Raw genomic sequence first — 14247 nt, 5'->3', positions numbered from 1 at the left:
GGTTCCTGATGAATAATACAAATTAGTTCATCGAGGAAATAACGAAGAGCATAATCCAAGTCAACAAATGTTTCCATGGGTTTAAACACACTTCACATATGAGCTACCAAACAAATCTAAGTAGTCCTATACAAGACCTTAATACGATTAGTACTTATGAGTCGGGAACATGGACCTTAGTGCAGAAACGCCAAGAAGCAATAGGGAGATTCGAGAAGAAAGTGCTTAGAAGAATATAACATGTTAATGACAATGGGTCTGGCGATTTCGAATAAATTTATCAAAGTGCAAAGGTTTAGACCAGCGATGCACAGACTTATTAAGACTAGGGGCCACTCGGGCAAATTATGAACTGATGGCGGGCCGCCAGAAGTATAGGTAATTAAAGACAATAAAGAATTGATAGTAATGTATTAAAATTGCAAAAATTTATTAATTTGAAGCGTGGCACTGCATAGTGCTTACAATCTTTTTTATATTTGGCTCAAATTTACTTGTAGCAACACGTAAAACTGTTTCCAAACTATCATTTGCAAGGCGGTTTCGATTTTTTGTTTTATTATTATTTAGTATTGGAAAAGTTTGTTCACATATATAGGTAGAACCAAATAAGCTGGCACATTTCAGAGCGTTTATGCGCAACTCTTTGTACATATTTTTATCAATGCAGCGGTAAAAGTTCTGCAAGTCTCCTTCCTTGAATTTGTTGCGTAAATCTTGGTCGTTTTGAATGTCGATAATTTCTAACTGCATTGACTCTGGCGCATTTTCAACTGAAATCGTGAAAGTATTGCTGAATATGTCCAACAGAGGTTTCACTTTTTTAAACTCCGAAAATCTGTCTTGAAAAGATTGAATCAAAATATCTAGCTTTTCTACATAACTGAAATTAATCGCAGTTTTGTTGAATTTTTTAGCCATTTTCTTATAATTCGGAAAATGATTGTAATTTCCAGAATTCAATTGCGATCTGAAAAGTGTCAGCTTGCTTTGAAAGGATGATACATGAGCGTAGAGCTGGGATATCAGTTGATTTTTGCCTTGAAGCCGTGTGTTCAAGACATTCAAATGATTTGTAATGTCAACTAAAAAAGCCAAATCACACAACCAATCAGGATTGTTAAGTTCCGGGACATCCTTTTGCTTTTCCGCCAGAAATATTCCAATTTCTTCTATTAAATTTGAAAATCGTTCCAGTGTCAATCCACGACTTAGCCACCTTACTTCTGTATAATACAGTAAATCTCCATATTCGCTTTCGATGTCATCAAGGAATTGTTTGAATTGCCTGTGATTGAGTCCTCGTGATTTTATGAAATTTACAGTCGAAACTACCACTTTCATGACATTTTGAAATTCAATTTTTTTAGAACAGAGGGCTTCTTGGTGTATAATGCAGTGAAACTGCATGAGATCTTCAGCGTCTATGTTTTTTTCTTGCAGATGCTTTTTCAGCAAAGTAACTAGCCCGGAATTGTCACCAATCATCGAAGGAGCACCGTCAGTCGCAACTCCCGATAATTTTGATAAGTCCAAATCAGTTTTTGAACACTCATCCAAAAGTACATTGAGTATATCAACTCCTTTGGTTTGACCTTTCAATGAACACATTCCTAATAACTCTTCTAAGACTTCAAAATCTTGAGTAACATCTCGTATGAATATGAGAAGTTGAGCTGTGGAACTAATATCAGTGGATTCGTCGAGTGCTAATGAAAAAAATTCAATGATCTTGGTTTTTTCAGTTAATTGTTCCGCAATATTACCTGACAAAGACATAATTCGTCTTTGGATAGTCATACGATTCAGTTGAATTTTCTCAAACTTTTTTGCTGCTTCTGGACACATTTTCTTAGCGGCAATTTCTATGCATTCTTTTACAAAATCCCCATCATTGAAGGGGCGACTTCGCTTTGCTATCATTCGAGAAATTTCATAACTAACTTCTGTAGCTGTTTCTGAATCTTGAATGGGTTTAAATGGTCCTGTTTTAAAGACAACATTTTTTGCTTTCTTAATTCGCCTGTAATTGGTAAAAGTAGAATGCTCCGTTTCATAGTGCCTTTTTACATTATATTCCTTTGCAATCGCAACAGAATTCTTGCAAATTAAACAAACGACTTTGTTATGCGACCATACGAAAAAGTATTTCTCAGTCCAAATTTCTTGAAACTGCCGATTTTCATCTCACGTTTTTTACTACGTGCTGGCTTGTCCATGTTGTGTTCTAATCCTGGCTAGGATTAACACAGCACCTAAAAACAATTACAGTACCTACTTAAATTACCCATCCTTTTTTAAATTACCAAAAATAATTGATTAAATAGGTAGGGAAACACTTATTAATAACAGAGTTTTACTTACGATTTCACAACACAATTATACACGGCACTTGGCGGGTTAACACTGCAACAGGTAATCTACGTTGAATGTGGATCAAAATATATGACACCGGCTAGTCGAGTTAAAATCTACACTAGAAATCTCGAAACCGACTCTGGAAGCTTCGTGTATCTACACGAGCAATCGGGAATTCGGGACTATTGCTATCGACTTAAGTCGATGTTACTTGACTTAGTATTTTTGGGCGCTTGAGGCGGCGCGGCCGCGGTGTCGTTTCATTCATGAACTGGCGCGGTATTTGAATGATTTTCATAACTTTTCTGGACGTCGCTCACAATATCAAAAGAAACAAAGTACTTTAATATTTATTATTTTTCGAATGTACGAGAATATTATTTTTGCTGTCGGCGGGCCACCAGTATTCGACCGGCGGGCCGCGGTCTGTGCATCTCTGGTTTAGACGGATTGGCCATGTAGCCAGAATAGAAATAAAACGTACCACAAGAGTTATCTTTGATCGTCGTGGACCTGTGGATAGAAGATCTGTTGGGAGGTCGAAGAGACGATTTGTGGATGAGCTAGAGGACCTAAGAAGGCTCAAAGTCAGGGATTGAAGACGACGGGCGCGGGATAGATAAGTTTGGAAGGAACTGTAAAGACAGGCCAAGATTCGCAACGAGCTGTAGAGCCAACTTTGATGTAGATAAGTCTTGTATTGGCTCATTTTACGTGTAATATCGTTAAAAAGTGTTTTGCGTATACAGGCTTGATCCATAAAGGGTTAAATCCTAACCCATTTAGACACTTCATAAACCCAGTTTAGACATTCGCTATATGATTTTCTTCATGTAATAATTTTTTGTTCATGAAGTCAGAATACTGATGGCAGCTGTTTGGAAAACTTGCCGATCATGTTTTCATCATCCTCTCTTACATGCTTATTATCCATGCTGCATCTTAATTGGATTTTTCGTGTGCCGTTGGGTTTTGGATTTTGTAAATTGTGTTAAGAAGTAATTAATCTGTTCTTCTTCCAGAATTACAGCCCCCTACGTACTTTGGCTTGCTTCATAATATGTTATTTTTCCCTTCTCGTAAATACGCTTATAGCTTCGTATACCAACTGTTCTAACATCTTCCATCACATCATCTTTCCATCGTTTCTTTGGCCTTCCTCTAGTTCTTTGCCACTGTAGTTTCCATTATGTTCTTACATTCCACGTTGCAAACTGCAATCAATTTTTTTGCGTGTAACGCCTTCCTTAGCTTCCTTTTGTAACGACTAAGTAGAATTTTACGATATAGTGGTTGGCCCTATGCCTAACTTACAATCTATGACCAGGGATTCTTCTATTGGGATAACCGTAGTAGCCCAGATTTAAGGCACCGAACACTCGTCTTTCGCCCAGTCCTCTCTGAACAAGACTTGCCGGTTTAACAGCCATAGAGGCTCGGAGTTTAGTATTTATTGGCTCCAATACTAGCACGTACTCCCTTATCAGCCATCTTTTTGAGCTATTCATTAAACCACTTTATATCCAGAATTAAGCTTTCCTACCAACGTCAAGGTCTCACAGCAATATTTAGTCCATCTGTGCATTTTGCCGTCGGGGTTGCAGCCCATGTAGCTTGTTGGATAGCTTGGGTTATGCTTATGATGGTTGTCTCAACATCAGCCTTCGAGTTAAGAAAAATAAGAGTATCAACTCCTAAAGTATTGTTAAATATTTACCAGTTGGTGTTGTAATTCGCTAGAAGGGTATAAAGTTGCGTGAATAGTCAATTTTTCTATTTGATCGAAGGTAAAGGTAACAGCCCTACTATCGAGAGTAGGTTTATAACGGCACCGATGCTGCAAGAAACGAGTAGTATTTGGGTGGAGAGGATCACTTTCGTTTTTCGCCCCGCTTGAAAGTCGGTTTGTAAAAGATATTTGGTACTTATAGCTGACTTCTTGGAGAAATGGGGGTCAATTCGCTATTGATTGTCAAATTCGGCATTTTAATTAGTTTTCGCGAATACTGCTGACTAGTACTCAAATCACTCATCTGTAATGCTCAGGATTTAAAGTTGAATTAAGCTTTGGAATTGTTAGATTTTAGTAGAACTTTTGATAGGTGGTCGTGAAGTATTTTGTTCAGATTTAGAGTACTTGGGAATTGGGAGTGAATTCGAGTTGTTAATTCAAAGTTATTTGACTCAGGTCGTGGAGATTTGCAATAGCAGGCAGCAACTTCAATCTGGGTTGCGCCATGCAAAATATACATAAGCAGATGATTTACAACTATATATATCGTTTGAGCAGCGGTTAGAACTTTTACAAAAATTCCTTCTTTAAGGTTAGTCAAAATAGTTGCCTGGTCTACAAGACTTGCTGCGTCACTCTGTATTATGGCATCAAATCATTTCTTTATGCCATCAAAATTATTATCAATATCAGACACCACACTCTCCTCATTTGGTACATATGTTTGCGATATAGATCTATCTCGTTCTCTTCAAGGATAGTTTTTCCATTACAGTATGCTTTTTGGTAAAATTTATCGCATATACATACTAAAAGAAATTTCATTTGTATTAAGCATTGTAAATTGTCTCAGATAATCCGGTTTGATGGTACTCGTTCTTCTTAGAAGCTTCAAAACACATTATCACGCAATATGAAGTACAACCTCTTGACTTGAATACAATTGAATACACTTTAGCGCTAAAACGTCCTTACCCAACGTATAAGCGCTTATAAATAGATAGAATCCCAAATGGATCTATGACTCTGGCAGATCTTCAACTAAGTTATATACTTATACTATAAAGAGGTAAACAGGCGGTTAAACATATAAATTGCATATATAATGTGAAAATGCATATTTTTATAAGTAAATATACTCAAACATTTCAACAAAAGTCATAAAAATGTACAAACGAAGCAATAATGACAAATAAATTTCACATAATATTCTTTTTTAAAGCTTGGCTTCAGCAAACGAGGTCGCAACATTTATTCCTTCTTTAAGCAAAGTATCCCATTCGCGGATATTAACATGCTTGGGTTTCATATTGCACACATTTCTTGGGTCTTGTCCTTTGGGCGGTTGAGCAACACTCTTAAAAACCATGCTTACAGTACTCAACCATGTTTGAGCATTAAAAACTTGAGATTGGAAGGTCTGAATTAAAAAAAATTATAAAGTTATAATTAAAATATTATAAAAAAGACATACTTCTGGAACACAGCATCTAGCTTTAACGGTGCTATCTGTATATGAAATAACCAATACTGGCGTGTTTGAGCAGATTTTAGTAGCTTTTTGCAAAGGAATTGATTCTAACATCGTCGACGATCGTAAATAATGAACGATGAAATGTTTATCGGATTTCGATTTCATTAAATTTAATTCTAAAGCGTTTTTCATTTCCATTTCGACGATTTCCCTTTAATGTTGAATTAATTTTTGAAAATAATTAGCAAGATGTAAGATAATAACTTACTTTAATGCATCCTTTGTGGCAGATTTAACTCTTTTATTCAAATTCTCCAACTCCTCTAATCCATACAATTTAATTATAAACGGAATTGCATCCTCATCCATTGGATGAACGTTTAAAAGACTTTTTAAATGAGCCAATTTATTATTAAATAATTCCGGCTAAAACTCCCTGCTTTAGTTACAATACGTATTCAAGTTTCAAACGTTTTTTTATAACTACTACATGTTAAACTACTTTTTAAAAATTAATTTTTTACCTTGTCGCTATTGTTATTTATGTTTTTCTTTAAAGTGTTTATATCGTCGACAATTTGAACGCCATTTTCGCGGACGATTTTGGCTCGGTAACCGGTTACAGCTTGAATGGATGCTGTACTCCTACCAAGAGATTTACAGCCTGTTACGCAAAAATCGATTATGTCTGATGTGTTTAAAACGTGTGTACCGCAACAAGGTTCTCTAAAACGAGAGATGCAAAATTGAAGTTATTTGTAACTTAAAATAAATGTAAATGTTGAACAAAATCACCTTGAAGTAATATTACTTCCATCAATCTCAACCAATCTAATTCCAGCTTCAGGATAAACTTCCCCAGGAACCATAGTAATATTATCATGCGTTAATAACTCTAAGCTGTCAACCTCACTAGTTTTAACAGGAACACCTTCACGTATAACATCACCAATTATCTTTTCAACGTTTTTAATGTCGACAGCAGATATTTTATCACCAAAAACACCCACGTCAAAACTTAAACATTTCTCTGAAACTTTACTTGACTTCTGACATGTCGCCCCTTTTACTTTTTTCAAAACGGAATTCAATAAATGCGTTGCGGTATGGTTTCTCATATGTTTTAATCGCTTATCCTCGTCGACGTTGAGTTTTAAAAATTCGCCGACTGAAAGATTTTGTGTCCCTTTGAATTTGCCTTTATGAAGAATGATTCCGTTTATATTTTCTAACTCGTTAATTTCAAAAACACCGTCTTTGTAAATAGCGTAACCCGAGTCGCTCAATTGGCCACCACTTTCACAGTAAAGAGTCGTTCGATCGAAAATGAGCGTGCAGTCTTGGTTTGGGGAAATATCATTGGTTAAAACGCCGTCTTTTATAATAAATAAAATTTTTGCTTCAATACCGTGGAAAATGTAATTTTGATCGATTTTTCCATAACGATATTTGAATTTATCATCGGTCGGGGTTGCTTGGAGTTTTTCAAGTTTTTCTAAAAGATTATTTGTTCTTGAATCGGGGTTTTGTTGGTTCGTTTTTTGTTTGGACGTTTCTAAAGCTATTTTAAATCTATCTACATCTATAGGTAATTGCAACCCGATTGCTAATTTAATTATAGAATCTTCATCTAACCCAAATGTATCATAAAGTTTATATCCGTATTCTGGGGTTATTTCTTGTAAGTTGCACCCCCGAATGTTTTTGTAAGCGCCCAAAAGACCCGGCATTTCCAAAATGTCCAATTCATTTAAATTCGGTTCACTTTCCAATATTATTTTCCATTCTGACGTCGAGGACGATCTTAAATACCGATAAAGATTCTCTTCGTAATCTAATATTTGATGTACGTAACTAATATTTCTTTCTAATTCGGGATAAGCACCGCCTAATATTTCGACGACAAAATTCGATAATTCTTTAACTAATCCGTATTCTTGTTTAAAAACGGAATCGCTTATGTAGAAAGCTTTGCGCATAATTCTTCGCAATTTCTGGCTAAATAAACAAGCAATTATTTTATAGTATAAAAAGTTGTGGAAATATTAAAGTGCACCTCTTACTTAGCTTCTGGGATCATTCCATCCGACAAACACACAGTTAACATGCGAGTATGATCTGCTAAAATTCGGTAATTTGTATGTAAATTATTCCAATCTTTTTCTCCAAAAACACTATTATATGATGGAATGTCTTTACATATCTAGAAAATAATTTAAATCTTAATTACTTAAAATGAATCAGGTTTGCAATGTTATTTTAATAGCAAGAGGATGAAGTGAGGCACGAACTTTGGCGATTCGAAAAGATAGCTAGATTTTATGAGATTAGATAAATTAATTTATGACATGTTTATATCTGAAGACTTAATCAAATAAATGTTGCAATGTGTTGTCAATGAGAAACTGGAAAATATCGATGCATGGATCCTAACTAGAATTGCATAAGGCAAGGTTGATGGAAGAATAAAAATGTATGCCTACATAGATATTCTACCAATTCAACTATGCTATCCTTAATCTCCTATGAGGTATGAATATTTGTTATCAATCAAAGAGGATTGATAACCTAAGGGAGCTCATGTATATTAAGACTATTCATCTTAATTTTTCATGTATTACCTGCCTTAGAAGTCTGTCAACGGTTTCTTGAATCACCTGTATAACCAGAAGTAGTATTTTATCCCTAAGATTGCCAACCCTATTTGCCTGTATTTAAGTTTTTTAGCATCTGGTGACGTCTATCCTCCTAGCATCTATCAGGCAGTTCCTTTATTAGTTTGTTGTATTTGTTTATTCTTCTATTTAAGTTTTGTGTTCTTTGGTTTCCTCGTCCTCCTTTATCAAATATTCAAGGTATTGTCTTGTTATATTGTTTTGTGACCTTCGTAAAGTACACCACCCTTATTTTTTTTTGCTTTAATTATTGTTTCCACCTTCTTTATTAATTTTCTTGTCCTATCAGTTCTTATCTCATCTCCTTTATTACCTTCTTTGGTAAGGCCCATTTTTATCATCCTCCTGATAAACTATCTAGAAGATAGTTGCGTTGGGTTGGGGTCATACAGCTGTTCTAAAGCCTCTCATTGGCTAAGAGCTAGATTTATCTATCTGATAAATCTGTTAAGAAATGGTAAAAGTGGTCCTAAGTAATTTTGTTTATTGTGGATTTATATGGAGACCAATGTTATTTGCTAACTCCTTCAATTTTCCTAGTTTGTATTGTATTTGTTTTTTTGTAACATGTCGTCTGCAATCTTCCAATTTTGCTAAACCTTTTCAATTTATACCTGATATATTACTTATTGTTCCTCTCATCATCCAGTGCATTATAGGTAATTAGGAATATTAAAGGGGCCAGGCCACAATTCTGCCTCAATCCAGGTTGGATTTTTATTTCGCGGATTAGTTCGCCCTCACGTACTACTGTACTGGTGAAATTGGTAATAATTATAGTCTATCATATACAGGTGTCCCGCAACGATTGTACAATACCTCAAGAGCGTATTCTCTGGTCGAAAATAAACAAAAAAGTCTTATAAAGATAGGTCCGAAAATGGTTCATTTTCGAGATATTCCAAGTTTTAGTTTCATAAGTTGACCTTTTCTTAACATCATTAGTTGTAACGATTTAGATGTAGTAATTGTATGATTAACATTTGTTTTACTACTATCAATACGTTACTAATTGTATTTTTCAAATCCTGCACATTTTAAACTTCATCAGAATAAACTATTTGTTTTGAATGTCATCTAAACCAAAAATCTAACGGATTTAAAAATGGTAAACTAGGTGGCCACATAACAGGACCATGGCCAATCCAATTATTATCAAATCTGTCATCTAAGTATGCTCGAGTTGCACGTGTATAATGTGCTGGTGCTCCATCGTGCAAAGGTTTGCAAGCATTTGCAGAGGTAATTCACCAAATACCTCAGTAAGCTCATTTTGTCAAAAAATATGGAAGCATCGGCTGTCAATCTATTTGGAATTAAAAAAAAAAATGGCCCTAATAACTGGTCACCTATAACTGCGGACTATACATTAACACTGATAGCCACTGATGCACTAGTATTGCATGGAGATTGTCATCACTCAAAATGTGCGCATTATGGATATTAAGAATTCCGTTTTGAGTAAATGTTGCTTCTTCCGTAAACACAATGTTTATGAGAAGGTCAACGTTTAGTACCTCTTCCTGTATGGCCCACCTACAAAAAATCATATAACAGCAGAATCTAACCACATCATCTCATGGTTGACTCGAAGATCCTCTCGAAGTTAATAAACAGCTCGAGGACATTTCGAAATTATAAATAAAACATTTACTATTAAAATTTGAATAAATTTTAGCCAAATAAAAAAAAAGTTAAAAAGTAGCCCGATAAGATTGAGTCGCGTCACGGGGGCAGATTTAATGCCTTAGGAATCTGAGTGCCTATTTATATTTTTTGTTCCATATTTTATTGCTTACCATCGTTTCATGCGAGTTAAGACTGTTGGAATTCCTCAAGGAATATGATATTAACACTAAAAATTGCCGAGGTCAAAGTTACGAGAATGCGTTAAATACAGCAAGTCAATATTCTGGCTTACCAACAAAATTGAAAGAACATTGCACCATGTGGGGCGTATACATAAACTTAGTTGATGTGCACGCAATTCATTGTAATATAGAAGTAACTGATTTTTTCCAATTTATTCAGAAATTCTGATGGGAGATTCTGATGCGAGCGAAATTGATTGGCAGCCGCTTTACCGATTGCCTGACAAACATGTTAAGGTGGAGTACTTTAATTCCAAGGTTCTTGACCTCTATGACAAGGATGCTCCAGACAGGCGGCGGAGAGCTAGACACATGCCGTCTCCTTGGCTGAATGATGAGATTAGGTGCCTCATGCGGGAGCGCAACCATGCTAAGTTATTGTTCAAACGTAGCCCTTCTGCTGCCAATCGGGAACATCATCGTTGCAAGATTTGGTGTTATAGAGTCTCCCACAGATCTACCCACTCTTGATGCTGTTGCTCTAGAATGAAATGAAATCCTGGCATCTACTAACGTGCTTTCCTTTTTATTCAGCTTGACTACAGATGCTGAGGTCCGGAATGCTTTAACTTACTCCAAGTTCACTAGTGTCGGAGCAGATGGTATTGGACTCAGATTCCTCTTATCCATTCTGGATATAATTATTACTCCCCTAACACATATTTTCAACTGTTCTCCCATGTTGGTGACTTTCGACCCATTTCTATTCTATCTACGTTGTTAAAAGCTATTGAACGTTTAGCCTATTTACAGATTCAGGAATATCTTGAGGAGTTTAATCTGATTAACAAGTCTGGTTTTCGTGAAGGGCATGGTACTACTACAGCACTGATTAAGATCACCGATGATATTAGATCTGCTTGTGATAAGCTTGTTGTTACCTTGCTAGTGTTACTTGATTTTAGTAAAGCCTTTGATTCTGTGGACCATGGTCATTCTGTTAACTAGGCTTTCTGTTATTGGTTTTACCTCTTTTTGTGTATCTTGGTTCCAAATCCTACCTTTCCTATCGGTCTTTACGTGTCCGCGTGAAATCTGTACTCTCTTCTCCTGTCGACATCAAATGTGGAGTTCCCCAGTGCAGTGTGCTGGGTCCTTTGCTCTTCTCAATTTTCATAAATAGTATTAGTGATGGTATCTCGTGTGACTATCATTTATATGCAGATCACCCTCAACTTTATATTTCATCAACTGTTAACAACCTCCCAGATGCGTTGTTGCATCTTAACAACGATCTCTCTAGCGTGCTTGACTTATCTAAACGACATGGACTTAACCTGAATCCAGGTTAACGCAAGTCATTGAATTTGGCACTCGCCCCTTGCTGGCACAATTTAATTCCTTCAACTGAGACTTGGCGACACCGTTATTCCGTTTTCTAATACGGTCAAAAATCTTGGTGTGGTAATGGATTCGGCGATGTCTTGGTGGCCACAAGGCCAGGGAGTCCATTCAGGGAGTCTGTAAAAGGGTCTACTTTTGTTTCCATACATTGTACGTCGTAATCTTTGTTATTCTCTCATTTTCCCACACATTTATTATGCCGATGCTGCGTATCTCTTCGGAGTAAATTGGAAAGACTTCAGAACAATTGTATATGGTACATTCTTGATTCAGGAAAGTTTCAGCACATTACTGATGATGACTTGCCAGAGTCGTAGATCATTTCGTATGCTTACTATGTTGTACAAAATTGTCCATGCCCGCACTCCTGCTTATTTGTCTGATGCCTTTCACTTTTTAGCATCACATGACTCCAACACTCGGTCAATGTCGGACTCTACACTCATGTTTCCAGTCCATAGTGCTAAAATCTACCACAGATTTTTTACAGTGCAGTCGATTGGGTTGTGGAACGATTTGCCTGCCGTCGTCCGCAATGCAGCTAGTTTAATAAGTTTTAAAAATGCCTTGAGGCGCCATCTGCTATCTCTTCAACTATCTTCTTCTTGACCTATACATGTTTGTTTTGTTCTCTAGTCTGCCTTTCATCTATCTTTTACTGCACTTTTTTGTGTGGCTATTTCCTTCCTTGTAGTAACTGACTGTCGATCCGTTACTTTTTTTGGTAGCCATGATTATTTATTTAAAATTACATATACGCTGTTACCAGTTGGGTCTCTTGGAAGATATCGCTTATTGAGATAAATTGATCCGTTTGCCTTGATGTCTATATTTGTTATGAATGTATATATTTATGTAAATATTTGTTTTTGAGGCAATAAACATTATTATTATTAGAAATGTATACAATTTTTTTGGCTTGAAACTATAAGTGGAGTACAATATAAGACTTTTTAGAGCCAGATAAACAGGTTGTTAAATGTCTTTCTGAGACTAGTTGATCTGGTCGCGCAGATACAATAAACGCTTTGTATAGCGACTACAAAAACAACTTAAATGCTTTAAAATCAATCGCAGAAAGTGAAAGTCAGCCATATTAAACAAAAATTAAGCACTAAATGTTACGCAAAAAAAATGAAAAATATTGAATCCTTAAGGAAGTATGGAATGATGTTGTGTCTACTATAAATAGGATAAATAAAGCTTTACAAAAAAAGGATGTAACAAAAAACGTGGCGGTAAAACTATTTCAGTCCCTAATTTCTTTTCTTCATGAAATCAAAAATATTACATGAAACAATAAGATGTGGCTCCCTAGTTTGGAAATCCTGCCCTAGATAGTTTATTAGGAGGATGGTAATTAGGTATTATTTTATAATAGTTACCTTTGGGATTACATTAAAAATCGGTGCAAATAAATCAGTATCATAATTGCTAGTTTTTCCTTGTAAAATTGCACAAAGTCGCTCAAAACCCATCCCAGTATCAATGTGTGCTAATGGTAGCTTTTCTATCACACCATTTTCATTTCTTTATTAAAAAATAAATTAAAAAATGATAACAAGAAGGTATAAAACTTAAATTTGTTTATACCTTTTATATTCTATAAACACAATGTTCCAAATTTCTTGTAGATCATGTAAACCTTTATTAACAAATTTTGCTCTATTTGTAGGTCCTCTCATATCTACATGAATCTCGGTACATGGACCACAAGGTCCAATAGCTCCCATTTCCCAAAAATTATCATCCATACCAAATGGTAATATTCGATCTTCTGGTATACTAATAAAGACATAAAAGTTATAAGAAATCTTTGACACTCTATTATATTGCACAAAAATTAAATTATTTAATTTTCCCTTCGAAAATCATTTCTTACCCTAAAGATTTCCAAATTTCTTTACATTCCAAATCAGGTTCTAAATGTAAACGAGGATTACCTTTAAAATAAGTGACATAAAGCATATTCTTATTAATTTTGAAAATGTCAGTCAATAATTTCCAAGCTAATTCACATGCTTTTTTCTAAAAAATAATTCATATTTTCAATTTGATTTGAGAAATAATATGACAGTAACCTTATAATAAGCCCCAAAAGACCAACTACCCAGCATTTCAAAAAATGTATGATGGTATCCATCTGTTCCAACAATATTTAAATCATTGTGTTTGCCCCCAACTCTCACACATTTCTGACTATTGGCCACTTTTTTATGTATAGGTATTTGTTGTCCAAGTAAAATACCTTTAAACTGAAAATTGCAATTTGAATTAGGTATCAAAACTCAAAGTTTAAATTTATGACACTTACTTGATTCATGCCAGCGTTCACAAAAGCCACAGTAGGATCACAAAACGGTACCACGGGGCTAGATCGTACGAAATTGTGGCTGTTATCATTTATGTAATAATCCAAAAATTTTTGCCGCACATTTTTTGATAACCTATCTTTGTTTAGGTATTTGCTCACGTAGCGGTACGTTTTTGGTAAACGACCGTCAAACAACAACGTTTTATATTGCGTTAGAGGTAACATTGAGAATTTTTTCTTCTCGAATTTGAATTTTTACCGGAACACAATTTTATAACCTCACATGTTACTAACAAATTTGACATTTGCGCAATGCACACCGTGATTATTTATGTTATTATTTAAGCGCCATCTATTAATTTAAAAATTAACTAAAAAGATAATTTATTTATAAATGTTTATAAAACTAATAATTAGAAAATTATTGAGTTAGAATCTATATATATTACAAAAATATTTTGGGGAAAATTTAATTTAAT

At 35.1% G+C, this 14247-nt stretch overlaps 1 protein-coding gene across 2 annotated transcripts; it reads right to left on the bottom strand.

Moving 5' to 3' along the window:
• Positions 1-5193: 5193 nt before the first annotated feature.
• Positions 5194-14081, bottom strand: LOC111425441 (alanine--tRNA ligase, mitochondrial). 2 transcript variants are annotated; one of them, XM_023059456.2, is made up of 11 exons: positions 13769-14080; positions 13536-13709; positions 13337-13482; positions 13048-13239; positions 12840-12984; positions 7628-7767; positions 6360-7562; positions 6089-6290; positions 5833-5990; positions 5565-5775; positions 5194-5510 (listed from the first exon to the last, which is right to left on the bottom strand). In XM_023059456.2, the coding sequence occupies exons 1-11, from the start codon at positions 13991-13993 to the stop codon at positions 5307-5309; spliced, it is 3000 nt and encodes a 999-aa protein (XP_022915224.1). In that variant the 5' UTR covers positions 13994-14080; the 3' UTR covers positions 5194-5306. The 2 variants fall into 2 exon arrangements, with proteins under 2 accessions (XP_022915224.1, XP_022915233.1); XM_023059465.2 differs by lacking the exons at positions 5194-5510; positions 5565-5775 and having other exon boundaries at positions 5893-6000; positions 13769-14081.
• Between the last annotated feature and the right edge of the window lie 166 nt (positions 14082-14247).

Source organism: Onthophagus taurus, chromosome 7, assembly GCF_036711975.1.
Source record: "Onthophagus taurus isolate NC chromosome 7, IU_Otau_3.0, whole genome shotgun sequence".
Taxonomy (NCBI): domain Eukaryota; kingdom Metazoa; phylum Arthropoda; class Insecta; order Coleoptera; family Scarabaeidae; genus Onthophagus; species Onthophagus taurus.
The sequence above is the reverse complement of the archived record's forward strand: the minus strand, read 5'-3'. Positions and strand labels throughout refer to the sequence as shown.

Bases quoted from the DNA above. Each gene is read 5' to 3' on its own strand.
- LOC111425441 (XM_023059456.2), bottom strand. From the start codon at position 13,993: ATGTTACCTCTAACGCAATATAAAACGTTGTTGTTTGACGGTCGTTTA. The intron at 6,291-6,359 runs GTGATTTTGTTC...CTCTCGTTTTAG, and splicing joins GGAAGTAATATTACTTCAAG to AGAACCTTGTTGCGGTACAC. The intron at 5,511-5,564 runs GTATGTCTTTTT...TTTTTAATTCAG, and splicing joins CTAGATGCTGTGTTCCAGAA to ACCTTCCAATCTCAAGTTTT.